Source organism: Erythrolamprus reginae, chromosome 7, assembly GCF_031021105.1.
Source record: "Erythrolamprus reginae isolate rEryReg1 chromosome 7, rEryReg1.hap1, whole genome shotgun sequence".
NCBI lineage: Eukaryota > Metazoa > Chordata > Lepidosauria > Squamata > Dipsadidae > Erythrolamprus > Erythrolamprus reginae.
Window position 1 is genome coordinate 8,882,462 of NC_091956.1, and position 27,313 is coordinate 8,909,774.

General features: G+C 44.8%; 1 protein-coding gene across 1 annotated transcript in view; it reads left to right on the forward strand.

Moving 5' to 3' along the window:
- PRDM8 (PR/SET domain 8) overlaps positions 1 to 14,646 on the forward strand; it is a 17,298-nt gene extending 2,652 nt beyond the window's left edge. Inside the window, exons 2-4 of the mRNA XM_070756542.1 lie at positions 5,574 to 5,794; positions 11,384 to 11,618; positions 13,122 to 14,646. Of these exons, the coding sequence (XP_070612643.1) occupies positions 5,576 to 5,794; positions 11,384 to 11,618; positions 13,122 to 14,629 (1,962 nt within the window). The 5' untranslated portion in view covers positions 5,574 to 5,575 and the 3' untranslated portion in view covers positions 14,630 to 14,646. The remainder of the gene's footprint in view (positions 1 to 5,573; positions 5,795 to 11,383; positions 11,619 to 13,121) is intronic.
- Positions 14,647 to 27,313: the final 12,667 nt, after the last annotated feature.

Here is a 27,313-nt window from a genome sequence, read left to right on the forward strand (position 1 = left end):
TTTCCTTTCTTTTTCTTTTCTTTCCCCTTCCCTCCTCCTTTCCTTTCCTTTTCCTTCCTTTCTCTTCCCATTTCGTTTCTTTCCTTTCCCTTCCTTTCTTTTCCCCTTCTTTCCCTTTTCCCTTCTCCTTCCCTTTCCCTCTCTTATCTTTTCTTTCAATTATTGAGGGGGCCCGTTTGTCCTTTCCAACTCAAGTATCCTAAAAGGCTTCCGCTGGCCCGATTTACCCAGCCGGGGAGAGAAAAGGCGGAAGGTTGGACACGTCGACGGCTTAATACGAGAGTTTTTAGGGAAAAGTTGCGCTTTTGCGCCGCTTGCCTCCCCGCCAGAAGCGAACGCTGGGCTGGGAAAGGGGAAAGGGGGGAGCGGAGCCGGTTCACCCCCCACCCCAGGTTGCCCGGGATCACAATGCCGGGGGAAAGCCGCCCCTCCGGAGGACCCCCGGCTCTTCCCACTTGGGTGGGCGACATTTACCAGCTGAGGTCCTGGAGAAAAAAAAAAGGCCTCTTGCAATGGCTAATTAAATTTCCCTCTGCCAAGAGATCGTCAAGGAGGGAGGGCAGAAAAAAAGGGGGGGTTGAAATGAATGCAAGAGATGGGGAGGGAAATGACTCAAAGGATGAGTCGGAGAGAAGCGAGAAGCGCTCCTGGGCCGCTCCGTTTGGCTGCTGCTCCATCATTAGGGTTAATCCTCCACTCGATTCGCGGTCGATTCAGTTGACTAGTAAAAGAGTAGCAGTTCAAATCCTCACCGAGCACCTAAAGTAACGTCTGAGTACATAGGTAGTTCCGAGTAAAGTGGTTCTTTATTTTCTTTTATTTTCTTTTTTTCTTTCCTTCTTTCTTTCTCTTTCTCTACCTTCATGCCTTCCTTCATTCCTTCCGTCTTTCCTTCTTTCTTTCTCTTCCTTCTTTCTCTCTCTCTCTTCTCTCTTCCTTCCTTCCTTCCTTCCTTCCTTCCATCTTTCATCTTTCTTTCTTTCTTTCTCTTCCTTCCTTCCTTCTTTCTTTCTCTTCCTTCCTTCCTTCCTTCCTTTCATCTTTCATCTTTCTTTCTTTCTCTTCCTTCCTTCTTTCTTTCTCTTCCTTCCTTCCTTTTCCCCTTCCTCCTCCCTCCCTCCCTCCCTTCCTTACTTCTTCCTTTCTTTTCTTTTTTTATTTTTGCAAAGTATTCAGATCTGAAAAGTTCAAATTTTCAACACATCTAGGCAGCCCTTTGGGTATTACTATTGATACAACCCGTTGATTTCTCCCTCCGTTGTAGCTCAACTCCCATTTACAAATGGCGAATGATGATGATGATGATAGTCGTTATTGTTGTTGTTTTGTTGTCGTTGTCGTCATTATTATTATTATTATTGTTATTATTATTATTATTATTATTATTATTATTATTATTATTATTATTATTATTATTGGCTTTCTGGGGTTTTCTCTTCAGTCCGTGCACCGCCCGGTGTTGCAACACCAACGCACCGACTGTTTTCCTTTTCCACAATAGTGATGGCAAGATTGTTGTGGCCAGATGTCGTTGTTGTTGATCATCGCACAGTCAGCCAGATGTTCAGGCCGGGTTTGGCATTTTTATCTACCCTACCGAGTCCTTACTAAGGACCTGGGATAGGTAGATGTGGCTGTTTGACGGTTATTATTATTATTATTATTATTATTATTATTCACACACAAAAACAGTGATACCCAGCATACAAGATTGATATGCTGGATTTTGTATCATAAAATCACAAGTGGAACACTTTCCGAGCATCTAGGACTGTGTGATGTATTAATATGATGTGACGGTTATTATTATTGTTGTTGTTATTATTATTGTTCTTGTTGTTCTTGTTGTTCTTGTTGTTCTTGTTGTTCTTGTTGTTCTTGTTATCATCATCATCATCATCACCATCATTATAGAAACATAAAAAATTGACGGTAGAAAAAGACCTCATGGTCCATCTAGTCTGCCCTTATACTATTTCCTGTATTTTATCTTAGGATGGATATATGTTTATCCCAGACATGTTTAAATTCAGTGACTGTGGATTTACCAACCACGTCTGCTAGAAGTTTGTTCCCAGCATCTACTAATCTTTCGGTAAAATAATATTTTCTCACGTTGCTTCTGATCTTTCCCCCAACTACCCTCAGATTGATTAAACACATATTTAAATGTTTCCATCATGTCCCCCCTTTCCCTTCCGTCCTCCATACAGATGGAGTTCATGAAGTCTTTCCTGATCAGTTTGATGCTTAAGACCTTCTACCGTTTTTGTAGCCGGTCATTATCATTATTATCATTATTATCATTCGTATTACCACCACCATCAACATTGACGCCACTATTATTATTACTAAGTTGGTGGCTTCAAAAGACGGGCTTGAAACCAAGTTCTTCGCGCGATTCGGCTTCTCTGCGCCCGATTCAAGGCGCCGAGCTGAATGTCCAAGTGACTCCGGTTCTAGTCGTCGGCGCGTTTTCTCCTGCCTGCCACCCTGCGTAAAAGGCGGAAGCGGGGGATGCGCCCGCCTCCCATAAATAAGCGTGTGGCGGTGAGAAATAATTACCTCTGCTGGCTGCTTTTAATTAAAAGTCTCCCAGGGAAACTGCTGGATTATGGTAATGAGCCGACATACGTTCCCTCTTGTCGGGCTCCCGTGAAAAGGTTAGCTGACACCAAATCAGCGATGTTGACAAGGCGCAAGGAAGCCATTTGGGCGCCCCACCCGTCCCCCAGCAGTCCCGCTTAGGGAGGGGAAGAGAGGAAGGAAGGAAGGAGGGGGAGGAAGGAAGGGAAGGAAGGAGGGGAAGGAAGGAGGGGAAGGGAGGGAGGGGAGGGAGGAGGGAAGGAAGGGAAGGAAGGGGAAGGGAAGGAAAGAAAGGAAGGAAGGGAAGGGAGGGAAGGAGGAAGAAAGGGAGGGAGGGAGGGAGGGAGGGAGGGAGGAAGAAAGGAAAGGAAGGAAAGAAAGAAAGGAAAGGAAGGAAAGGAGGGAAAGGAAAGGAAGAAGGAAGGAAAGGGAAAGGAGGAAAGGAGGAGAAGGAAAGAAAGAAAGAAAGAAAAAAGAACAGAAGAACAGAACGGAAGAAAAAAGGAAGGAAGGAAAATAAAGGGAGGGAGGGAAGGGAGGAAGGAAGGAAGGAAGGACGGGCCAAGAGAAGAAGGATACCCTGGAGACTTCGCCAAGTGCAAAGCCCGGAACTAAGCGCTGGAGCTGGAGGGAGGAAGGAGATTTTCCCCAGAAGTTCCGAATTAGCAATAGGTTAGGTAGGAATGAAGGTAGCCCTCCTTCTGCTCCGTCGCTCTAAACTCCCCGCCGCCACCACCCTCTCAAGGACGGGACAGAGCAAAGGGGAAATCGAGGGAGAGCTTTTCCTTGCTCCCCCACCCCCCCAAACGCCTTTTTCTTCCCTCCAAATCGCGACGTCGATTCCCAAAGTCTCGCTTTTCGTTCCACCGGAGGTTTGAGAGCCGACGGTTCGGCCTTGTGGACTGCGCTGCCGTGCGCCCTGAGCCCCAAATGCCAAACGCTAAAAGTTTTCTCCCCCCACCCCCTGCGCGGTTTGAAGGGAGAGAAACGCTCCTCGGAGAAGGCCCCGCGCGTGTTTTGGGAAGAGAGAGGAAAACAGGTCCTCCTTCGCGTCCGACCCTTTTTTAAAGGGGCGTCAGGAAGTTAGAAAAAGTAGGGCGCGGGCTTCTTCCACGTTGCTCATCTCCACCGAGCTAAAGAGTCTCCTTTAAAGAGGGTTTTAACTTTAAAAGTGAAAGTTGAGCTTTGACTTCGGGGAGTTAGGCGGCATATAAATCCAAATAATAAATAATGAATTTAAAAAATGATAGGGCTTTGGGGTGTTTTTTTTTTGGCTGTTCTTGAATTTAGGGCATGGCAGTTGGGCGGCATATACTGTATATCTAAATAATAAATACTTTTTTAAAAAAACGATGCGTTTTTTGCTGCTCCTGAATTCAGGGCAGGGGAGTTGGGCGTCATAATAAATCCAAATAATGAATAATAAATATTTTTTTAAAAAACGATAGTTTTCTTTTGCTGCTGTTGAATCCAGGGCAGGAGAGTTGGGCGGCGTATAAGTCCAAATAATGATGTTCGTCCAGGACCTTGACACATCTAACGGGTTGTGGGCTGTACCAGGAGGCCGAGAAGGCCTACACGGGCACGAAATGTTCTGCCACATGTCGGGCAGATGTGTGGGCACCACTGTCGCAGCGTTTGGATTTGCAGCCCTGGCTTTGCAGACCACTTACATCTCTAACTGCTCTGAATGAATAAATAATAAATAAAAAACGATAGAGTGGTGTTTTGTTTTTGTTTTATTGCTGCTCTGGAATTTCGGGGCATGGGAGTTGGGCGGCATATAAGTCCAAATAATAGATAGATAGATAGATAGATAGATAGATAGATAGATAGATAGATAGATAGATAGATAGATGATAGATAGATAGATAGATAGATAGATAGAAAGATAGATAGATAGACAGAATAATAGATAGAGAGAGAGAGAGAGAGATACATAGGTAATTAGGTAGGTAGGTAGGTAGGTAGGTAGGTAGATAGATAGATAGATAGATAGATAGACAGACAGAATAATAGATAGAGAGAGAAAGAGAGAGAGATACATAGGTAGTTAGGTAGGTAGGTAGGTAGAAAGAAAGAAAGATAGATAGATAGATAGATAGATAGATAGATAGATAGATAGATAGATAGATAGATATAGAGGGAGATAGATAGATGAAGACAGATAGATAGACAGAATAATAGATAGATAGATAGATAGATAGATAGATAGATAGATAGAGAGAGAGAGAGAGAGAGAGAGAGAGAGATACATAGGTAATTAGGTAGGTAGGTAGGTAGATAGAAAGATAGATAGAAAGATAGATAGATAGATAGATAGATAGATAGATAGATAGATAGATAGATGGAGATAGATAGATAGATAGATAAAGATAGATAGATAGACAATAATAGATAGAGAGATAGAGAGATAGATAGAGAGAGAGAGAGAGAGAGAGAGAGAGAGAGAGATACATAGGTTATTAGGTAGGTAGGTAGGTAGGTAGGTAGGTAGGTAGATAGATAGATAGATAGATAGATAGATAGATAGATAGAGGGAGATAGATAGATAAAGATAGATAGATAGACAGAATAATAGATAGATTGAGAGAGAGAGAGAGAGAGAGATAGATAGATAGATAGATAGATAGATAGATAGATAGATAGATAGATGAATACATAAATAAATAAACAAATAATAGGGTTTTTTTGCTGCTCTTGAATTCTGGGCATGGGAGTTGGATGGCACATAAGACCAAATAATAAACAAAATAAATGAATGAATAAAAAAGAAAGAAAGAAGGAAAGAATACAGGATAGGGTGTTTTTTGGCTGCTCTTGAATCCAGGTCTCTGAATTCAAATGATGCGCAGGTTCCCTTTTGGGGAAAGTTCAGTAAATGGAGTCAAAAGGAGGGAGGGGTGTCCACGGGACCACGGGGCAGGGGTCGTTTTTCAGAGCGGGTTCCGTGTAACAATCGTCCCCCCCCCCTCCGTTTTTTCCAGCCATGGAGGAAAGCGGGGTGGCGCGGACCATCTGGGATGGAGAGGCCAAAGCCGTCCAGCAGTGCCTGACGGACATTTTCACCAGCGTCTACACCACTTGTGACATCCCGGAGAACGCCATCTTCGGCCCCTGCGTCCTCAGCCACACCTCGCTTTATGACAGCATCGCTTTCGTGGCCCTCAAGTCCACCGACAAGAGGACCGTCCCTTACATCTTCCGGGTAATGTGTGTGTGTGAGAGAGAGAGAGAGAGAGAGAGAGAGAGAGAGAAAAGAGGAAGGAAGGAAAGGAAGGGAGGAAGGAAGAGACACACAGAGCGAGACAGAGAGAAAGAGGGAGAAGGAGAGAGGAACAGAGAGAAGGAAAGAGCCTGTGTGAGAGAGAGAAAGAGAAAGAGAGAGAAAGAGTGAGTGAGATGAAAAGAAAAAAAGAGAGAAAAGACACAGAGAAAGAAGAGAGGAAGATACAGAGAGGAGATGGAGAGAAGAAAGAGAGAGGGAAGGAAAGAGTGAGTGAGAGAGAGGAGAGGGAAGAGAGGGAAGAGAGAAAGAGAGAGGGAAGGAGAGGGAAGGAAAGAGTGAGTGAGGGAGAGAAAAAAAGAAAGACACCTAAAGACAGACAGAGAGAGAAAGCTAGAGAAAGAGACAGAGAGAGAGATGAAAAGAAAGAGAGAAAAAGACACACAGAAAGAAAGACAGAGAGAGGGAGACAGAGATAGAGGGAGGAGTAGAGAAGAAAGAGAGAGCGAAGGAAAGAGTGAATGATTTTGAAAGAAAGAGCGAGAGAAAAAGAGGGAGGATAGAAAGAGAGAGAAGGAAAGAGTGAGTGTGAGAGAGAGAGCAACAGAAAGAGACATAGAGAGAGAAGGAAAGCGAGAAAACAAGAGAGACAGAGAAGAAGGAGAGAGAAAGAGACAGAGACAGAGAAAGAAAGGGAGAGAGTGCGAGAAAGAGAAAGAGATTGAAAGAGAAGAAAAAGACACACATAGAGAAGAAAAGAGTGTGTGAGAGAGAGAAAGAGAGAGAAAATGAAACAGAGAAAGAGAGAGATCAAGAGAGAGAAAGGAAGAGACAGTGAGAGGGAGAGAGAGGAAAAGAAAGAAAAAAGCCGGGGGGGGGCAAATCATCGCCCGGAAAGTTTGAGTTACTCAGGGCTGAAATCGAGGCCAGGCGACCCCCTCCCAAATTGTTCCTTTCCCTGGCCAGAAAACGGCCCTTGGCCAAGAACGCAGCCTGGCCGCCTTGTGGGTGGGTGGGGAACATTAGAATAGAATAGAATAGAATTCTTTATTGGCCAAGTGTGATTGGACACACAAGGAATTTGTCTTTGGTGCAGATGCTCTCAGTGTACACAAAAGAAAATATAGATTTGTCAAGAATCATGTGGTACAACGCTTAATGATTGTCATAGGGGTCAAAAAGCAATCAGGAAACAATATTAATAAACATCTTAAGGATACAAGCAACAAATTACAGTCCTACAGTCATAAATGGGAGGAAATGGGTGATAGGAATGATGGGGGGGGGGGAACTAGTAGTAATAGAAGTGCAGACTTAGTAAATAGTTTGGCAGCGTTGAGGGAACGATTTGTTTAGCAAAGGGATGATATTCGGGGACAAAATTGTTCTTGTGTCTAAGTTGTTCTGGTGCTCAGTGCTCTGTAGCATTTAGCATTTTAGACTTATATACCGCTTCACAGTGCTTTACAGCCCTCTCTAAGCGGTTTACGTGGAGTAAGCCTATTGCCCCCAACAATTTAGGTCCCCATTTTAGCAACCTTGGGAAGATGGAAGGCTGAGTCAACCTTGAGTCTACTGAGATTCGATCTGCCAAACTGCTGGCAGCCGGTGACCAGAAATAGCTTTAACCACTGCACCACCGAGGCTGCCCGGATTCTGGCCTGCTAGGCCGGCCTGCTTTTCCTCCGCCGAATCGGTTCAGCGAGCCGGGCGAGGCAGAGGCAAAGGAGCCGGTCAGGGAAAAAGAAGAGACAGAAAGGCCAATTCGGACGACCGACGCAGCGCGTTTTCGCGCGTCATCGGCTGCTTTGGAGAAGCCCGGCCCGTTTTGCTTGGTTCCAGGCGCGGTGAGAACGTGGAAAACGGGGTTCGTTGGATACCCTGCTGGCTTGCAAAGCGGACGCCCCGTCGGAATGGCCCTCCTCACCCCCAAAAAATCAGAGAAAGTGGCCAGAGAAAGGGAAGGGAAGGGTTTTTTTAAAAAGTTTCTTCCCGCGCGCGTAAAGCGCAGAAGTGCCCAAAGAACAAAAAAACGCTTTGGTGGCTGTGCCAGCTTTCTTTCTTTCTTTCTTTCTTTCTTTCTTTCTTTCTTTCTTTCTTCTTTCTTTCTTTCGTTCCTTCTTTCGTTCCTTCTTTCTTACTCTCTTTCTTTCTTTTTATTTCTTTCTTTCCTTCCTTCTTATTCCTTCTTTCTTTCTACTTTTCTTTCTTTCTTATTTCCTTCCTTCTTTCTTTCTTTCCTTCCTTCTTTCTTTCCTTCCTTCCTCTTCCTCCCTCCCTCCCTTCTTTCTTTCTTTCCTTCTTTCTTTCTTCTTTCTTTCCTTTTTCCCCTCCTTCCTTCTTCCTTTTTTCTTTCTTCCTTCCTTTTTCTTTCTTCTTCCTTCCTTTCTTTCTTTCGTTCCTTCTCCTCCTCCTCCTTCCTTCCTTTCTTATTTTTCTTCTTCCTTTCTTTCCCTCCTTTCTTTCTTTCTTTCTTTCTTCTTCTTTCCTTCCTTCTTTCTTTCTTATTTCCTTTCTTTCTTTCCTTCTTCCTTCCTTCTTTTTTCTTATTTCCTTCTTATTTCCTTCCTTTTTTCTTTCTTCTTTCTTTCCTCCCTCCTCTTCCTCCCTCCCTCCTTTCTTTCTTTCTTTCTTCTTTCCTTTTTCCCTCCTTCTTTATTTCTTTTTTCTTTCTTCCTTCCTTTTTCTTTCTTCTTCCTTCCTTTCCTTCCTTCCTTCCTCCTCCTCCTTCCTTCCTTTCTTATTTTTCTTCTTTTTTCTTATTTCCTCGCTCCCTGCCTCCCTCCCTCCCTTCTTTCTTTCTTTCTTTCTTTCCTTCTTTCTTTCCTTCCTTCTTTCTTTCTTTCTTTCTTTCTAAAATCGAAAGGCCGCCCAACTCCATTTGGACTCAGGGCGGCTTACAACAAACCCCCCACGACAATGAAAAAACAATCTAAAAGTACATTAATCACCCTTAATAAAAACCCTCTTTATCTCTCAATCATTCTTGGCCGAATCGAGATAATAACCCTACACAGGCACACACTCACGCACAAAGACAGCCCTCGTCCCTCTGCGGCCTTTAGAAGCTGGGGGTGATGGAGGGAGGGAGAGAAAACAGGTTCGGGTCTCGCTGCCTTCGCCTCCAGATGCCACGTCGCCGTCGGAGAGTTTCAAAGCGTGGCGTTCGGAGGCTTTTGGAAAGCCGGCGGCTGGGGAGCTCTGTCGCAGCTGCTACTGCTCTCCAGCCGGGTACATAAAAAAGGAGGAAGTGTGAAGCCCGCGGGGTGGGTGGGTTGCGGGGATTCTTAAGTCGCCCTCAAACTGGGTTTTTCTGGGCGGCCCGAATGAACTCGCGTCCCGCAGCTTCTCGCTCTGCCTTTCAAGGTTTCTCCGCTGGGCTTCCTTCCCCTCTTCTTAGCTCCGGAGAATCGATCTGGCAGCTCGGGTTTAAGGTTGGGGGTTGGGGGTGGGGTGGGAGGCGGAGACGAGGCCCAGTTAACTGAACTGAATAAAAAGTAGGTTTATTTCTTTATTTCTTTATTTCTTTATTTTTCTTTCTTTCTTTCCTTCCTTCTTTCTTTCCTATCTATCTATCCATCCATCCATCTATCTATCTATCTATCCATCTATTATCTATCCATCCATCTATCCATCCATCCATCCATCCATCCATCTATCTATCTATCTATCTATCTATCTATCTATCTATCTATCTATCTATCTATTCTAAAGATAAACTTATAAACAAATAAGTATCCATTTCATCTATCTATCTATCTATCTATCTATCTATCTATCTATCTATCCATCTATTATCTGTCTATCTGTCTTTCTGTCTATCTATGCATCTATGCATCTATCCATCTATCCAACTATCCATCTATTCATCTATCTACTATCTATCTATCTATCTATCCATCTATAATCTGTCTGTCTGTCTGTCTGTCTGTCTGTCTGTCTGTCTATCTATCTATCTATCTATCTATCTATCTATGCATCTATCCATCTACCCAACTATCCATCTATTCATCTATCTACTATCTATCTATCTATCTATCTATCTATCTATCTATCTATCTATCTACTATCTATCTAGCTTTCTACCTATCTACCTATCTATCTACCTATCTACCTATCTACCTATCTACCTATCTACCTATCTATCTATCTATCTATCTACTATCTATCTATCCTAAAGATAAACTTATAAACAAATAACTATACTGCTCAAAAAAATAAAGGGAACACTCAACTAACACATCCTACATCAGAATGAATGAAATATTCTCACTGAATACTTTGTTTTGTACAAAGTTGAATGTGCACAACAGCAGGTGAAATTGATTGTCCATCAGTGTGGCTTCCTAAGTGGACAGTTTGATTTCCACAGAAGTTTGATTGACTTGGAGTTATATTGTGTTGTTTAAGTGCCCCCCCCCCGCTTTTTTGAGCAGTGTATAAACAGGTAAAGTATATGCATTAGAAAGAGGTACGAATAAGTGGGAACAATAGGACAGTAAGCAAGGCTGGTGTGCTTATCCACGCCCTCTTGTAGATCTCTTAGTAATGGAGTGAGGTCCACAGTAGTTCTAGGTTAAAGTTTTGGGAGTTTGAGGATGTAACAATGGAGTCAGGTAGGGTGTTCCAGGTGTTGACCACTCTGTTGCTGAAGTCATATTTTCTGCAATTGAGTTTGGAACGGTTTGCCTTGAGTTTGTATCTATTATTTGCTCGTGTATTGTTGCGGTTGACGCAAGGGTCCTCAAACTTGGCAACTTTAAGACTTGTGACCTTCAAGTCTGCTGGAGAATTCTGGGAGTTGGAGTTCACAAGTCTTAAAGTTGCCAAGTTTGGGGACCCCTGCATTAACGGGTAGAACGTTGTAGCCATAGTTCCCTCTAAGCTGAGCAGTGAGCAATCACTCACTTAAAAATCATCATCAACTCAGAGTTTTCCAAACCGGCCCAGAAGCCGAGAGGGAAAGAGTGAGAGGGAAGGAGAGAGAGAGAGGAAGAGAGGAAGAGAGAGAAACAGATAGAAAAAAGAGAGGAAGGAAAAGAGAAAGAAAAAGAATGGGAGTAAGGAAGAGAGAAAGAAAATCAAAATCTAGTTTGAAACTAGCTCAACTATTTAAGTGGCATTTTGATATTGATAGAGTTGCCCTATTATGAGCTCACTGTTATAGACACACAGTACAGTATTTTATTTTGAAATTCTCTGAGGCAAAACAGGGTGGGTTTTTTATTTATTTATTTATTTGTTTGTTTGTTTGTTCGTTCGTTCGTTCGTTCGTTCGTTCGTTCGTTCGTTCGTTCGTTCATTCATTCATTCATTCATTCATTCATTCATTCATACATTCATTCATTATTTCTGTGCCTCCCAGTCCCGAAGGGACTGCCGCTCAGACACTATACTTTTCCGCCCACCCCCCCAAAAAATTAGAGGGAACACTGGTTGTAGCAGACAATTTTGTGGACCGGGCCGGACTTTAGATGGTGTAGTTCCAGGTTAGGACTGGACACTTGGTTCTTCTACTCAAGCTCTGCCACCTCTCCCTTCTTTCTCTCCCCACACCCCCTGCCCTTTTAGGTGGATACCTCGGCGGCCAACGGCTCCTCCGAAGGCCTGATGTGGCTTCGCTTGGTCCAGTCTGCTCGGGACAAAGAGGAGCAGAACTTGGAAGCTTACATCAAGAACGGACAGTTGTTTTACCGCTCCCTGCGGAGAATTGCCAAAGACGAGGAGTTGTTGGTGTGGTACGGAAAGGACCTAACAGAGCTGCTGCTGTTGCTGAGCCCGGCCAGGTCTCAGAGCAAAATGAAGGGTACGTGACAATTTGTAAGAGGGAGGGGTGAAGGGGTCGGTGGTCTCTCCTGTAGGCCCTTCGATCGAGAATCCTCCACCCAAATTCCGAGCTTTTATTTCTTTCCTAATGGGTTTGCACACATTATTTGCTTTTACATTGATTCCTATGGGAAAAATTGCTTCTACTTAAGAACGCTGGTCACGGAATGAATTAAGTTCGTAAGTAGAGGTATCACTGTATCCTTCCCCTGCCACGCCCAAGCCACGCCCAGCATAGCTGGCCGGAGAATTCTGGGAGTTGAAGTTCACAAGTCTTAAAGTTGCCAAGTTTGAAGACCTAGGTCGGAAGGGATGAACACAATTCTAAAGGTGTCTATTCTCAGGTAGTTTATGGATTGTAAAAGCCAGACACCTCAATTCCCATGGGTGAACCATCAGTGGTGGTGGGGTTTCAATGTCCCTTCTCCAGGGTTTTTTTTTCTTCTGCATCACACAACTTGGTCAGTGTCAGTTGGTCTGGCTCAACAGGTTGACCAACGGGATGGATGACTGTATGGCTGGCTGCAATTATTTTAAATTGAAATATTTTTAAAAATAAAAACTAAAATATTTATTTATTTATATATACAATAATTATTATGTTAAATAATTTTATATCTAATCATTATGTTAAATAATTTTATATATAAAATCATTGTTATTTTTAAATAATTTTATGTATAAAATCATTGTTACAGAATAAAATAGAATTTTATTGGCCAAGTGTGATTGGACACACAAGGAATTTGTCTTGGTGCGTAGGCATAAAAGAAAAAGATACATTACAACACTTAAGGATTGTCATAGGGGTCAAATAAGCAATGAAGAAAACAACTAAACAATGTCGGTTGGCGGGCCCCAGGGGAAGAGCCTTCTCTGTGGCGGCCCCGACTCTCTGGAACCAACTCCCCCCAGAGATTAGAACTGCCCCTACTCTCCTTGCCTTTCATAAGCTCCTTAAAACCCACCTTTGTCGTCAGGCATGGGGGAACTGAGACATCTCCCCCGGGCATATACAATTTATGCATGGTATGTTTGTATGTATGTTTGTTTAGTAAATGGGGTTTTTTAAATATTTTAAATTATAATTTAGATTTGTCATGAATTGTTTTATTTTGTTGTGAGCCGCCCCGAGTCTGCGGAGAGGGGCGGCATACAAATCTAAATAATTAATAAATAAATAAATAAAATATTAATAAAAATCTTAGGATACAAACAACAAGTTACAGTCGTATTTTAAATAATTTTATATTTCATATAAAATCATTGTAATTTTAAACAATTATTTAAAAATAATGTTTATTTTAAATTGAAATACTTTTATATTGATCCATGTTTATTTTTGAGCGGCATAGAAATAGAATTCTACGTCTTCAGAGTCTTCGGAGAGGGGCGGCATACAAATATAATAAATAAAGATGAAGATGAAGAATTAAATAAATAAACAGGCTCTCTCCTTTCTCCTTTTTGTCTCTCCCCCCAGCTTCCTCCCCGCACACCTGTCTGGACTGCGGACAGCGCTTCCAATTCGAGTTCCCTTACGTGGCGCACCTGCGGTTCCGCTGCCCCAAGAGGTTACCCGGGGCGGACAGCAGCCCAACGGAGGAGCACCCCAGCCCCAAACACCCCAGCCCCAAGGAGCCCGAAGGCGTCAGCAAACAGTTCCACGGCAAACAGGTCGGTCCCCAGCCCGTGATCCAGCCCCCAACCCACCGCTACCACTGCGGCCCGGAGAGCAACGGCGGCGTCACCAAACCGTCCACGGACTTCCACAATTTGGCCCGAGAGCTGGAGAACTCGCGGCCGACGAACGGCAGCACCTCACCCGGGAGCCGGGAACAGCCGGCGTCCAGCGGCGTCGACAGCCACGCCAGCAGCCCCGGAGGCAAAGCTAAGCGGAAATATCCCGGAGACGCCCCGGCCGAAGAGCGCGGCCCGCCGGCGGGCAGAATCCGCGTGGAGAGGCCCATCCCTTCGTCGCCCAAGGAGGAACTGGTCTGCACCCCGCAGCAGCAGTACCGTCCGGCGGGGAGTTACTACGGTTTGGACGACGCCAGCCGCCTTTACCGGCCGCCCAGCCCGGATACCGGCGACGCCAAGAGAAGCGCCTTCGTGGAGGTGAAGAAAGCCTCGCGCGGCGGCGGGGAGAAAAACGCAGCCGGCGGGGACGAGGAGAAAGAGCGGGGTTCCCCTGCGGGCGCCTCTTCTTCCTCCTCCTCCGCGGAAAAACCCCCTCTGCCCTCGCTGCTAGGCGGCCGCTCCGGAGGAAGCGCCTTTTCCACCGTCCCGTCCTCGCAGCCCTCCGGCGCGGCCATCCCGGAAGAACGCAAAAGCGCTTTTACGCAGCCGGCGCGCTCCACTTTCTCGGCGCAGCTGGTGCTGGGACCGAAGCTGGGCGCTCTGGTGGAAGGAGGGGGAGGTGGTGGAGGAGGCGGCGGAGGAGGAGGCGGTTGTCACCCGGGCGCAGAAGGAGCCGCGCGCCTTTACGCGTCAACGGAGCCTCTCAAGCTAGCCGGCGCGCCTAGAGAGCTTGGCAACGGGGCGGGCGCGCCGGGCGGAACAGCAGCAGGGGGAGGAGGAGGCGAAGGAGCTGGCGGAGGGTCAGGAGGAGGAGGTGGCGGTGGTCTACCCAAGCAGAGCCCCTTCCTCTACGCCACCACCTTCTGGCCCAAGAGCTCGGCGGCGGCCGTGGCTGCAGCGGCCGCCGCCGCCGCGGGCCCTCTCCAACTGCAACTGCCTTCGGCCCTGACGCTGCTGCCTCCTTCCTTCACCTCGCTCTGTCTGCCGGCTCAGAACTGGTGCGCCAAGTGCAACGCCTCGTTCCGCATGACCTCCGACCTGGTGTACCACATGCGCTCCCACCACAAGAAGGAGTACGCGCTGGAGCCGTTGGTCAAGCGGCGGCGCGAGGAGAAGCTCAAGTGTCCCATCTGCAACGAGTCCTTCCGCGAGCGCCACCACCTCTCCCGGCATATGACGTCGCACAACTGAAGCCGCGAGCGCCCAAACACACACCCCGCGCGCGTGCCCGCCCGGCGCCGCTGTGCTTTGGCACTCCACCATCCCGCGTAGCCGCCGGCCCTTCGCTCCCTCAGCTGGACTCCTTTGCTCTTTTCTTTTTTGTAAAGGATTGCGGGGCGTGGGTTTGAGTGAGGCTGGAGTGGTGCTTTGGGACAAGGCGTGGACCAGAGGACTGTAGATCCCTGGGATATCCAGGGAGGAGAAGATCACAGCTTTTTTTTGGACATGTGTGGTGTAAATCTCCAACTTTGGCAACTTTTAAGACTTATGGACTTCAAACTCCTGGGACTTGAAGTCCAGGGCGTTAGTTGCCAAGTTCCCAAGAGATAGACAAAGTTGGCTCTTCTGTGACTTGTGGACTTCAACTCCCAGAATTCCTGAGCCAATGGTACTAGCTCAGGAATCCTGGGAGTTGAAGTCCATGCGTCTTAAAGTCGCCAAGGTTGGAGACCCCTGGTGCAAGGGGTAGGCAAAGTTGGCTCTTCTATCACTTGTGGATCCAACTCCCAGAATTCCTGAGCTGATCCTGCTAGCTCAGGAATTCTGGGAGTTGAACCCCACATGTCATTAGAAGAGCCAACTTTGCCTTGCACCTGGTGTAAAGGCGCCCAAAGAATTGGGGAGGAAGGACAGTGTGTAAGTAGAGGGTTGCAAATAATGTGACACGCTTGCAGGGCCTTTTGGGGAGGTTTGCATGCTCCCGGGTGTGTAAAAAACAAAATATACAAAGCACGTTTATAAGTACAAAACCACCACCACCACAACACAATGTCAGTAAAAGAGAAGATGCTGGGATCATTCCATTTTGAGACGGCCTGGCATCATAATCGGTACATTTTTGGAATGAAAAACAAAACCCTGACATGTTAGCAGTTGCAAAAGTCTTTGATTTTAGGAATACCCCATCCGTCTTTTCAATCTGGCCTAATGGATGACCAGGGGGGGGAAAGAATTTTTTTTTTGACACGTCACTTTTTTCCTAAATTGCATTTTTGGAAGCACCCATAATGGGTGACCACAGGCCATACACCCATAGCAAGGGTGCTTAAAAAATCTTCGCTGTGCTTTGTGTAACAACCACTGTTTGTGTTTTAAGTTCATAAATTGCAAGTGGCAGAAGCTAGCACAGTGATGGCAAACCTTTTTTTCCTTGGGTGTCGAAAGAGCGTGCGAGTGACCACACTCAATGCCTGGGGAGGACAAAAACAGTTCGCCCCCACCACTCCCTGGAGGCAGGGATGGGCAGCAGGCAGGACGAGGTGGAATGCAGTTCCACCGGCAGAAATGAAGATGCGTGCGCAGCTCCAGCTGATCGGCAGCTGTCACTTCCTGGATTATTGGTCTCAGCTCGGCTCTCTCTTCCTCCCGCTCCCCCCCCCCGTTGCTGCTGCTGTGTCTACACTCCTTGCTTTTTTCCTCTTTCCTCCTTCCTGGCCTTGGACGAGCTTCCCTCTCTCCTTCCCGGCTCCCCTCCAGCCTCACCTGGCCACCTCCTGCCTGAGCTGCAAGCAGAAGGCGTGGGTGGAAGCGGCGTTGGCAGCATTTATGCATCTGGCAGCACTCGTTCGCCTAGCTACCCAGCCTGCGATGGGGGGGGCACCCAGGAAGGAGAGCGCGGGAAACGTGAAACAAATTGTCACCCCAGCAAGTTGCACTTACAACTGACAATGTTGTAAGTCGAGGACTTGAACGATCATTCAGGCCACTCCCACCTGGTCGCATGGCTGGCAAGCCACTCCTACCCAGTCACATGACCATTAAGCCACACCCACAAAACAAGCCACACCCTCAGTGTGGCAGTAAACATTTTGGCTGCCCATTACTGCCTGGAGGCCCTCTGGAGGCCAGAAACGGTCTGTTTCCCAGCTTCTGGTGGGCCCAGTAGGCTCAGGTTTTGTCGTCCCCAGGCTCCAAAGGCTTCCCTGAAGCTGGGGGAAGGTAAAAAGGCCCTCTCCCACCCCCAGGCTTTCTGGAAGCCAAAAACGCCCTCCCAGAGCCTCTGAGCGAGCCAAAATTCAGCTGGCTGGCACACACATGCACATTGGAGCTGAGCTAGGGCAATGGCTTGCGTGCCAGCAGATATGGCTCCATGTTCCACCTGTGCCATAGGTTTGCCCTCACTGAGTTAGCATCTCGCCTAAACCATGGTATGCAAGCCACGAGGGGTTGGGGGGAGGTCATACGACACCCGAATCCTACAAACCATGTTAGCTTGTTGTGTTACAGAAACTTAGAGAACACCTTATCTGAGATTTCTGTTTTGGGCTAAGTCGAAATGTGGCCGGTTATAGTGGTTAGATTAGATTAGATTAGATTTATTGGATTTATATGCCGCCCCTCTCCGCAGACTCAGGGCGGCTCACAACAATAGCAAAAAACAGTACATAGTGACAAATCCAATGCCCACCAATCCAATTACAATTTTAAGTTAAGAAATTCATAAAACAATCCCAATATATATAAAAACAAGCACACAATCAATCAAACAGCAAAACAACATGGGCAAGGGGGAGATGTTTTAGTTCCCCCATGCCTGATGGCAGAGGTGGGTTTTAAGGAGTTTACAAAAGGCAAGGAGGGTGGGGGCAATCCTAATCTCAGGGGGGAGCTGGTTCCAGAGGGTTGGAGCCACCACAGAGAAGGCTCTTCCCCTGGGTCCCGCCAGACGACATTGTTTAGTCGATGGGACCCGAAGAAGGCTGACTCTGTGGGACCTAACCGGTCGCTGGGATTCGTGCGGCAGAAGGCGGTCTCGCAGATAACCTGGTCCGGTGCCATGAAGGGCTTTATAGGTCATAACCAACACTTTGAATTGTGACCAGAAACTGATCGGCAACCAGTGCAGACTGCGGAGTGTTGGAGTAATATGGGCATACTTAGAGAAGCCCATAATTGCTCTCGCAGCTGCATTCTGCACGATCTGAAGGTTGATTGTATGTTGACAACATTGATGTAAACTCAGCCACGGTGATTTGTGACATTGCATGAAACCACTCATGGGTGGGTTCAAGAAACCATGGTGTGCAACAGAATGAACCTAGTCTAGGGTTTCCTTTCTCTGGAACAAGATGGGCCAATTTTGGCCGATTCACGCAGCTGCATTTTATTGGCTTCATTGGCTATATTTTAAAAATTAGCCATTGAGTGGAAAATCTCCCAAAGACCCATTTGATCTCCCTTAAACTCATAGAACGGCTACAAAAATGACTTTGCTCATCAGATGCGCTGCTCCAGTGGAATGGAAATTGCAAGAGATAACCAAGGCAGCCCCATAGATATTTGGGGCAGGGGAGTTGTGATGAGATCTCCAGTCCTATATTAGGAATATGCACATAAATCTGTAAAAAATAAATAAGCATATTTCTCTTTTGAGGCATAGAAAGTAAGTCCCCTATTGCAGAGGCCTTCAAACATGGCAACTTTAAGACTTGGGGACTTCAACTCCCAGAATTCTTAAAGTTGCCGAGTTTGTAGACTCCTGCGCTATTGGTTTCCGTCAGTGGTTCTCAACCTGGGGGTCAGGAGTCAGGACCCCTTTTGGGGTTGAAGGACTATTTCACAGGGGTCAACTAAGACCATGGGAAAAGACAAATTTCCCATGGTGTTAGGAACTAAAGTTTCTATTCTGGTGCCTTGGAACGTATTTTTACAATCCGACCAATCAGGAATTTACAGTGGGCGTGTCCTTCTGACCTTCCTGCCAATCAGCTTAAAGCTCTGTTGGGAGAATTGGTGCTAGACTTATGGTTGGGGGACACCACAACACGAGGAACTGTATTAAGGGGTCGTGGCGTCAGAAAGATTGAGAACAACTGAAAAGGGAGTTAAGAGGTAGAAAGAGGTAAGCTACCGCCCTGTGTCTTCAGAGAGTGGCGGCATACAAATCTAATAAATTGTTATTATTATTACCAAGCTTTGAAAGTTTTCCCTCCTGTAGGTGAAAAAATAAGGGAGTTAGTAGGCTTAAATCTAAAATTACTCACCACTTACTTGTGAATAATCCATAAATAACCCTTTCAACACCAGGCAGTTGTTGAGCACAGCAAAACACAAAGCAGGGGTTTTTTTTTTGAAGAACTTCTGCCAGAACCTCACCAGATTTTGGAATGAAACTTTGTACATGCTTAATGTCTATGGAGATTTTCAGTCATCCTGGTCATGGTTGTCCCAAAAGGTGTGTTTTCTGGTGTGTTTTTTTCCCCCTTTGAGGACATTTCGCTTCTCATCCCGAGAAATTTCTTCAGCTCTGACTGAAACTTTCACCGCCATCCAGTCAGAACCGAAGAAGCTTCTCAGATGAAGAAGCAAAACATCTTCAAAGGGAAAAAATACACCCAGAAAGTCCGATTACAGCATCGACTTGGACATGTTTATTTCGAGGAGAATCGCATGAGGGCTAAATTGATCTTTCCTTCAAAGTAAACAGCTGTGGCTCCAGGCTTCATATCCATATCCAATTGCAGTCATTCCTTGAGTTTTGAAAGCTTTTAAAATGTATTTTGAGCATTGTGGAATGGACACAAAAGCAGAGCATCCCAAAAACCACTCTTGAAATTTTTCTATGCCTGTGTATATGTTTACTTTGCAAATAATAAATAATAATAATAAAATAATAATAATAGAGAGAGGGGATGGGTGGTTTGGTCCTCTCCCTTTTGTTTCAAATGCACGCTTCTTTTCACTTCTTCCCTTCTTCCCCAAAAAGTAAAGAACTTTTAAAAGTACATTTTTAAAATGTCATATATTGCAACATATTGATACATTTGTCATACGTTTCTACTTAAATTATGAAGCACTTATGGTTTAGCTGTAATAACTATATGTAAGGGTAAAAAATAAATTTATTTTAGATATAAAGCAAAATTTAAAAAAAAAAATCAAGGAAAACGGATGCAAAGCTTTTCTGCATTGTTGGATGAGGTTGGGGTTTTTTTTTTTTTCTCCCTTTGTTCCTCTGCAAAAAAAATAATAGTAATAAAATCCAGAAAGACTTGAATTCATTTTATGTTCCCGGTGGGGAAAATGCATGTTTCACATGGGGGAAAAAAAGATTTAAGGACTTAACTTCGGTGCAAAATGTCTTCGGTTCTGTAAATAGAGATCTTCTTTGAATACAGTACAAAGGTGTAATTTTGTGCCAGTGGAATGAAGTCTGAATAGCTACTCGTTTCTTTCCTCTCCCTTTTTTTCTTCCCCCCTCGAAAAAAAACGAGAGAGAGAGAGAGAGGTGAAAACTTTACAGTTTATTTGGGTATGTTGGATGCTTTGACAATAAATGAGTTTATTTTCTTGCAAAGCACTCGAGTGTGACCCAGGATTTATTTAATAAAGGGATGTAAGTGGGGGGTCAAGGATTTATTTCCTCAGAAAGGGAGGGTGGGAAACTAAATTAGGGAGGTTGTACGTCATCCAGGTTGTCCCAAAAGTGGTGGGCTGTTTCTCCTTCTTCTTTCTTTTCCTCTTCCTCCTCTTCTTCCTCTCCTCCTCGTCCTCCTCTTCCTTTTATCCTTCCTCTTCCTCTCCCTCCTCCTCTTCCTCTTCCTCCTATTCCTTCCCTTCCTCTTCTTCCTCCTTCTCCTATTCCCCCTCTTCCTCTCCTTTTCCTTCTTCCTCCTCCTCCTCCTCTTCTTCCTCCTCCTATTCCTTCCCTTCCTCTTCCTCTTCCTCCTCCTTCTCCTATTCCTCCTCTTCCTCTCCTTTTCCTTCCTCCTCCTCCTCCTTCTCTTCCTCCTGCTATTCCTTCCCTTCCTCTTCCTCACCCACCTCCTATTCCTCCTCTTCTTCTCCTTTTCCTTCTTCCTCCTCTTCTTCCTCCACTCCCTCTCCTTTTCCTTCTTATTCCTCCTCCTCCTCTTCCTCCTTCTTTTCTTCTTCTTCTTTCTCTTCTTCTTCCCCTTTTCAAAACACAACAGGACGTTCTCGTTTTTCCCCTCGAAGACGTTTCGCTTCCCATCCCAAGAAACTGGGAAGGAAACGGACGAGAAGCGAAGCCAAGAACGTCCAAGTTGCCTTTTTGGGGGGTGGGGGGAGAGAAGCAGCTTTAGGGGATGGAAACTGTTTCCCCTTGTTTAGAGAATAACCAGCCGGCAACGGACCTCTGAGCCCATCATCCCCCCCTTTTTAAACCTGCCTTGGAAGGACCCCAAAAGCGCCGTGCCTGAAAAACCCAAATAGATCCCTGCAAAAACCTTTAGGGCCACGGGGCGGCAAAAGGGGGTCAGCCTGGCGGGGCATTCCTTCGGTTCGATTCCTGGGGCGACCCTGCCGGGAGTGGATCGGATCCCCGCCGCTGCGAGATTCCCGCTCCCTTTGGATTCTCCCCGCGTCAGTCCTGGAATTCAGCACTTCCCTCGGCCCGGACACGCATCCGGATCCCCCCACCTTGTGAAAAGCAAACCAAAGCAGGTTAAGGCTCCCGTCCACCCTTCTGCTGCCTGGAATGGAGGAAGTGTTGCACCCCCATTTTGCAAACGGCAGCTTTCCTCGGAATGGGCTTACATCCTGCTTACAACACCCGTGCCTTTTAATAACGCCGCCACACGACAATATTTGCCTGACTAACCCAGGACCTTGGGAAAGACTGTACAGGGGGATAAAATCCAGCCTCAACATCTGGCTGAACCCATGAACCGCGCGCGCGTATTCTTTTGCAACCAAAGCGGTTGGGAATCCTACGGACTGGAGCAGCCTTGGAATCTCGCACGTTCACCCCACTCTAGGGAAAAGAATAGGATAGAATGGATTAGAATGGGATGGGATGGGATGGAATAGAATAGAATAGAATATGGAATAGAACAGAACAGAATATGGAATAGAGTAAAGTAAAGTAGAGTAGAGTAGAATAGAATATGGAATAGAATAGAGTAGAGTAGAATAGAATATGGAATAGAATAGAGTAGAATAGAATAGAATATGGAATAGAATAGAGTAGAATAGAATATGGAATAGAATAGAGTAGAATAGAATAGAATAGAATAGAATATGGAATAGAGTAGAGTAGAATGGAATGGGATGGGATGGAATAGAATGGAATAGAATACAATAGAATAGAATATGGAATAGAATAGAATATGGAACAAAGTAGAGTAGAATAGAATAGAACAGAACAGAACAGAACAGAATATGGAATGGAATAGAATGGAATAGAATAGAATAGAATATGGAATAGAGTAAATTAGAGTAGAGTAGAATAGAATATGGAATAGAATAGAGTAGGGTAGAATAGAATATGGAATAGAATAGAGTAGAGTAGAATACAATAGAATAGAATATGGAACAAAGTAGAGTAGAATAGAAGAGAACAGAACAGAACAGAATATGGAATAGAATAGAATGGAATAGAACAGAATATGGAATAGAATAGAACAGAATGGAATAGAATAGAATATGGAATAGAATAGAATATGGAATAGAGTAGAGTAGAGTAGAATGGAATGGAATCGAATGGAATCGAATAGAAAATGGAATAGAATAGAATAGAATATGGAATAGAGTAGAGTAGAGTAGAGTAGAATAGAATAGAATAGATTAGAATTCTTTATTGGCCAAGTGTGATTGGACACACAAGGAATTTGTCTTTGGTGCAGATGCTCTCAGCGTACATAAAAGAAAAAGATACATTTGTCAAGAATCATGTGGTACAACACTTAATTATTGTCATAGGGGCCAAATAAACAATGAGGAAACAATCAATATTAATAAAAATCTGAGGATACAAGCAACAAGTTACAGTCATACAGTCCAAAGTGGGAAGGAAAGGATGGTAGGAATGATGAGGGAAAAAACCTAGTAGAAATAAAAGTGCAGACTTAGTAAAAAAATTGACAGTGTTGAGGGAATTATTTGTTTAGTAGAGTGATGGCGTTCGGAGAAAAAACTGTTCTTGTGTCTAGTTGTCTTGGTGTGCAGTGCTCTGCAGCGACGTTTTGAGGGTAGGAGTTGAAACAGTTTATGTCCAGGATGCGAGGGGTCAGTCAATATTTTTCCCGCCCTCTTTTCGACTCGTGCAGTCTACAGGTCCTCAATGGAAGGCAGGTTGGCAGCCATTGTTTTTTCTGCAGTTCTGATTATCCTCTGAAGTCTGTGTCTGTCTTGTTGGGTGGCAGCACCAAACCAGACAATTATAGAGGTGCAGATGACAGATCCAATAATTCCTCTGTAGAACTGGATCAGCAACTCCTTGGGCAGTTGGAGCTTCCCAGGTTGGTGCAGAAAGAACATTCTTTGTTGTGCTTTTTTGATGATGTTTCTGATGCTAGGTGACCATTTTAGGTGTTGAGATATGATAGAACCTAGAAATTTGAAGGTCTCCACTGTTGATACCGTAGGGGTTGGGTTGGGGTTGTCTATACAGTGCAAACGGGGTCCCATCCAGGGCGCCTTGGAATGGAGATTTCCCTGGAATGTTGGCAGCTAGGGGCGCAATGCGCTAGTTAGAGATCTATAGCAATAGCTTCTTAGACTTACATTCCTCTTGCTTCACGGTGCTTTTACACCCTTCTTTCGAAGATGTTTACATGTCACCTTGTATTGAGTCCTCATTTTTGCCTTCCTCGGAAGCATGGAAGGCTGAGTCAACTTTGAGCCGATCAGGATCGAACTGCCAACAGCAGGCAGAGTCAACCTGCAGAATGCATTTTAACCACTGTGCCACCACCATCAGCAATAATTGGGACACATTCCCCCCAAAAACTGTATTGTAAGGAAGAACAGTCCTCCCTCCTCCTCCTCTCCTCTATTTCCTCCTCCTCCTCTTCCTCCTCCTCTTTCCCTTTACTCCGTAATCATTTAGTCCTGGATTCAACACCACCAGCACCCCCATTTTGCACCAGCAGCGAAGGGCAGGCATGCCAAAGTGGCCCACAGGTGCTATTTGGATTGACAGAGGATTCGCTTAAATCGGAAACTGGAATTTCCTGCTAGCGGAAAGAGCTGCGAGGCAGGGTCCCCACACTGGCGAGGCTTCTGCCCCACCTGGAAAGAAAGGAAGGAAGGAAGGAAGAAAAATGAAAGAAAGAAAGAAGGAGAGAGAGAAAGAGACAGAGAGAAAGAAAGAGAGACAGAGAGAAAAAGAGAAAGAACAAAAAAGAAAGAAAGAGAAAAGGAGAAAGCAAAAGATAGAGAGAGGGGGTGGGAGGGAGAAAGAAAGAAAGAAAGAAAAAGAGAGAGAAAGAAAGAGAAAGGGAAAAAAGAAAAGAAAGAGAAAAGGAGAAAGGAGAAGATATATAGAGAGAGGGAGGGAGGGAGAGAAAGAAAGAGAAAGAAAAAGAAAGCGAAAACAAGAAAGGGAAAAGATAGAGAGAGGGTGGGAGGGAGGGAGAAAGAAAAAGAAAGAGAAAAGGAGAAAGGAAAAGATAGAGAGAAAAAGGGTGGGAGGGAGAAAGAAAGAAAGAGAAAGAGACAGAGAGAAAGAAAGAGAAAGAGAGAAAGAAAGAGAAAGAAAGAATGAAAAAGAAAGAAAGAGAAAAGGAGAAAGGAAAAGATAGAGAGAGGGGGTGGGAGGGGGAAGAAAGAAAGAAAGAGAAAGAGACAGAGAGAAAGAGAGAAAGAAAGAAAGAAAGAAAGAAAGAAAGAGAATGATAGAATGAAAAAGAAAGAAAGAGAAAAGGAGAAAGGAAAAAATAGAGAGAGGGGGGATTGAGGGAGGGAGAAATAAAGAAAGAAAGAAAGAAAGAAAGAAAGAAAAAAGGAGAAAGGAAAAGATAGAGAGAGGGAGGGAGGGAGAGAAAGAAAGCGAGAGAGAGAGAAAGAAAAAGAAAGAAAGAGAAAAGGGGAAAGGAAAAGATAGAGAGAGAGAAAGGGTGGGAGGGAGAAAGGAAGGAAGGAAGGAAGGAAGAGAAAGAAAGACAAACAACGCCTCTCCCTTTCCTTTTCAAAGCAACTGCCATTTAAAGATTTCTTGGAAGAAGGACAGTTTCATCCAATAAACCAAATTCATCCAATAAGCCAGCGTCATAAGAGTTTTGGGCATGGTGAGAGTTTTCTGGTTCCCTTTGCTGCCACCTACTGCCCGAGAAGAGGCTCTTAATAGCGGGTCGCATGGCCCAGGCAGCGGGCAGTAAGCGCGTTCCTAATGGGGCGCCCCACCCTTGCCTTTATAGGTGTCACTGGTTTAAACTTTGGCATAGCTGAGCGCAACTCTTGGAGCCCAAGCCTTTAAATAGCAAACACCAGAGATATATGAACGCACAGATAATTCTTTCTTTCTTTTTTCTTTCTTTCTTTCTTTCTTTCTTTCTTCTTTCTTTCTTCTTTCTTTGTCTTCTTTCCTTCCTTCCTTCCTTCCTTCCTTCCTTCCTAACAACTATCATGGCCAAATCGTATGAATGTTTAGTCTGCATGTTGTTGTGATTGGTTAGAAGTTGAATTAATTAAATAAATAATACAAGGACATGCCCCAAGTCCTCAGAGAGGGGTGGCATATAAATCCAATGAATGAATGAACGAACGAACGAACGAACGAACAAATGAACGAATGAATGAATGAAAGAATGAATAAGTCAGTAAGTCAGTAAGTCAGTAAGTCAGTAAGTCAATAAGTCAATAAGTCAATAAATCAATGTCAATAAATCAATAAATCAATAAGGAAGGAAGGAAGGTAAAGAAGGAAGGAAGGTAAGGATTGGAAAAGGTAGGACGTTTCTTCCTATTGTAATTTCAGTCGGTCGCTCAGGTGGGATTTCAACGCCCAGAAGTGGGGTCAGTGGGTGGACTTCAACTCCCAGAATTCCCCAAGGCAACCCGCTGGTGGAGGGATTCTGGGAGTTGAAGTCCACCCATCCCCATCTTAAAGTTGGCCAAGGTTCAAGAAACAACGGCCAAGCAATCTATGTTGGAGACGGAAGAAAAAGGCAGGCGGCGGCCGGGCTAGCAGGAGGATCCGCTCGGGCCCGGTCCAGGGTCGGATCTAAACGCCTTGCCTGCTCCGCTTCCTCTTAAGTGCGCAAGGAGGGACAAGGTATAAAGAGCCACTGAATTCTTCAAGCAGCACTTCCAGCCCCGCTGAAATATGTCCTGCAGGACTGATTCATTCATATTCACCCTCCCTCCGTCTATCTCTATCTATTCTTCTATCCGTCTGTCTGTCATTATCTGTCTGTCTGTCTCTCTCTTTATCATCATCTATAATCTATCTTCTGTCATTCTACCATCCATCCATCCGCCCACCCACCCACTCATGTCTTCTTGGTCAGAGGAGCCTTCACCAGCAGATTCCACCGGGGGGGGGGGGCAAAACAGGCCTGCAACATGTGAATGTCTCCCCCACATCCACAGTCCTTGGGGCAGGAGCTGGGCCAGAGCTAACCACAACAATAATAAACATATATCATCACTAATACCTCATAATTTCATATCCATTTATTTTAGTTATACATCATTTATCTCATGCCACCTCCTTTACTAGTTTTGCCACCAGGATTACAAAGATTATTTTATTGTCTATTTCAATTTAAATGCTGTTCTGCCGGGCTCTCTGATAGGAGCCTCCTGAAAATTCAAGGGTACAAATTTCAGACACACACACGTTTAAAAATTCAAAACAATGTTCTTTATCACAAAGATCAAAATAAACTAAGCACTCTTTTTGTATTGCAAAGAGCACTCTTCCCAAAAACAACCGGGTAGTCTGTACAATTTCCCTTAAGCAGTCATTAAGTACTTAGCTAGCAGCTGTGAAGAAACTTCACACCCCTTCTTCCAACGAAGTGAGACACACACACGCACGTTGCTCTGCTTTGGTTTCCAAGGCGTGAAAAAGCAACAAAGTCCAGCAACACAAGATTCCTGACGAACTCCGATCAGATATTCTTCCACAATGGCCAAACCCACATGCTGCTATTTATAGCAGCAGCCCTAATTACTGGAACCCCACCCAAACACAGATGGCCGCTCTTATCTCCTGTAACATGTCCATACTTGGTCTCTTCTACGCATAATTCTGCGCTTGCGTGGGTCCAAAACATCATCATCCAAATGAAAAGAAGATAAGGGAGATTGACTGCCTGGGCTGTGTGCCAAGCCCTCCTCTGCCGAGTCAGTCCCACCTTCTTCTTCGTCCGAGGAAACTAAACTCTGAACTGACTCTGTCGGCAATAACACAGGCCTGTGACATGTTGAAGTTTCCCCTGCATCAACCTCCACATTCCCTGGGGCAGGAGCTGGGCCAGAGCCAACCACAACAATTTTCTATTTCAATTTAAACGCTATTGCTTTGTTTATCGGTTAGCTGTTTTCTCTTGCCTAATAAATCTAAGCCATAGCACTTCAATCATTTCCTTATATCCTTACTCGTTCATTCATATTTCTTGACGCCTATTTTTCATAGTTAAATGCCTTTTAAAAAGAAAATTCAAAATGTAGTTATCTTCAAACAAGAAATATCAATTCATATTGACTGATTTCTTTCTTTCTTTCTTTCTTTCTTTCTTTCTTTCTTTGTTTATTTATTTATTTATTAGATTTGTATGCTGCCCTTCTCCGATTATATAAGATTCTCCTAATCTTATATCTATTGGTTAGATATAAGGTATAAGTTTTATACATTGTATTTCACTAATATCCTTTACAATTTGGGGGGAAATAAAAATCATTTATTATTTGAAAATTATTCAAATTCCAAAAGCTTAAAACACATTAATTTATTTTGTTATTTAA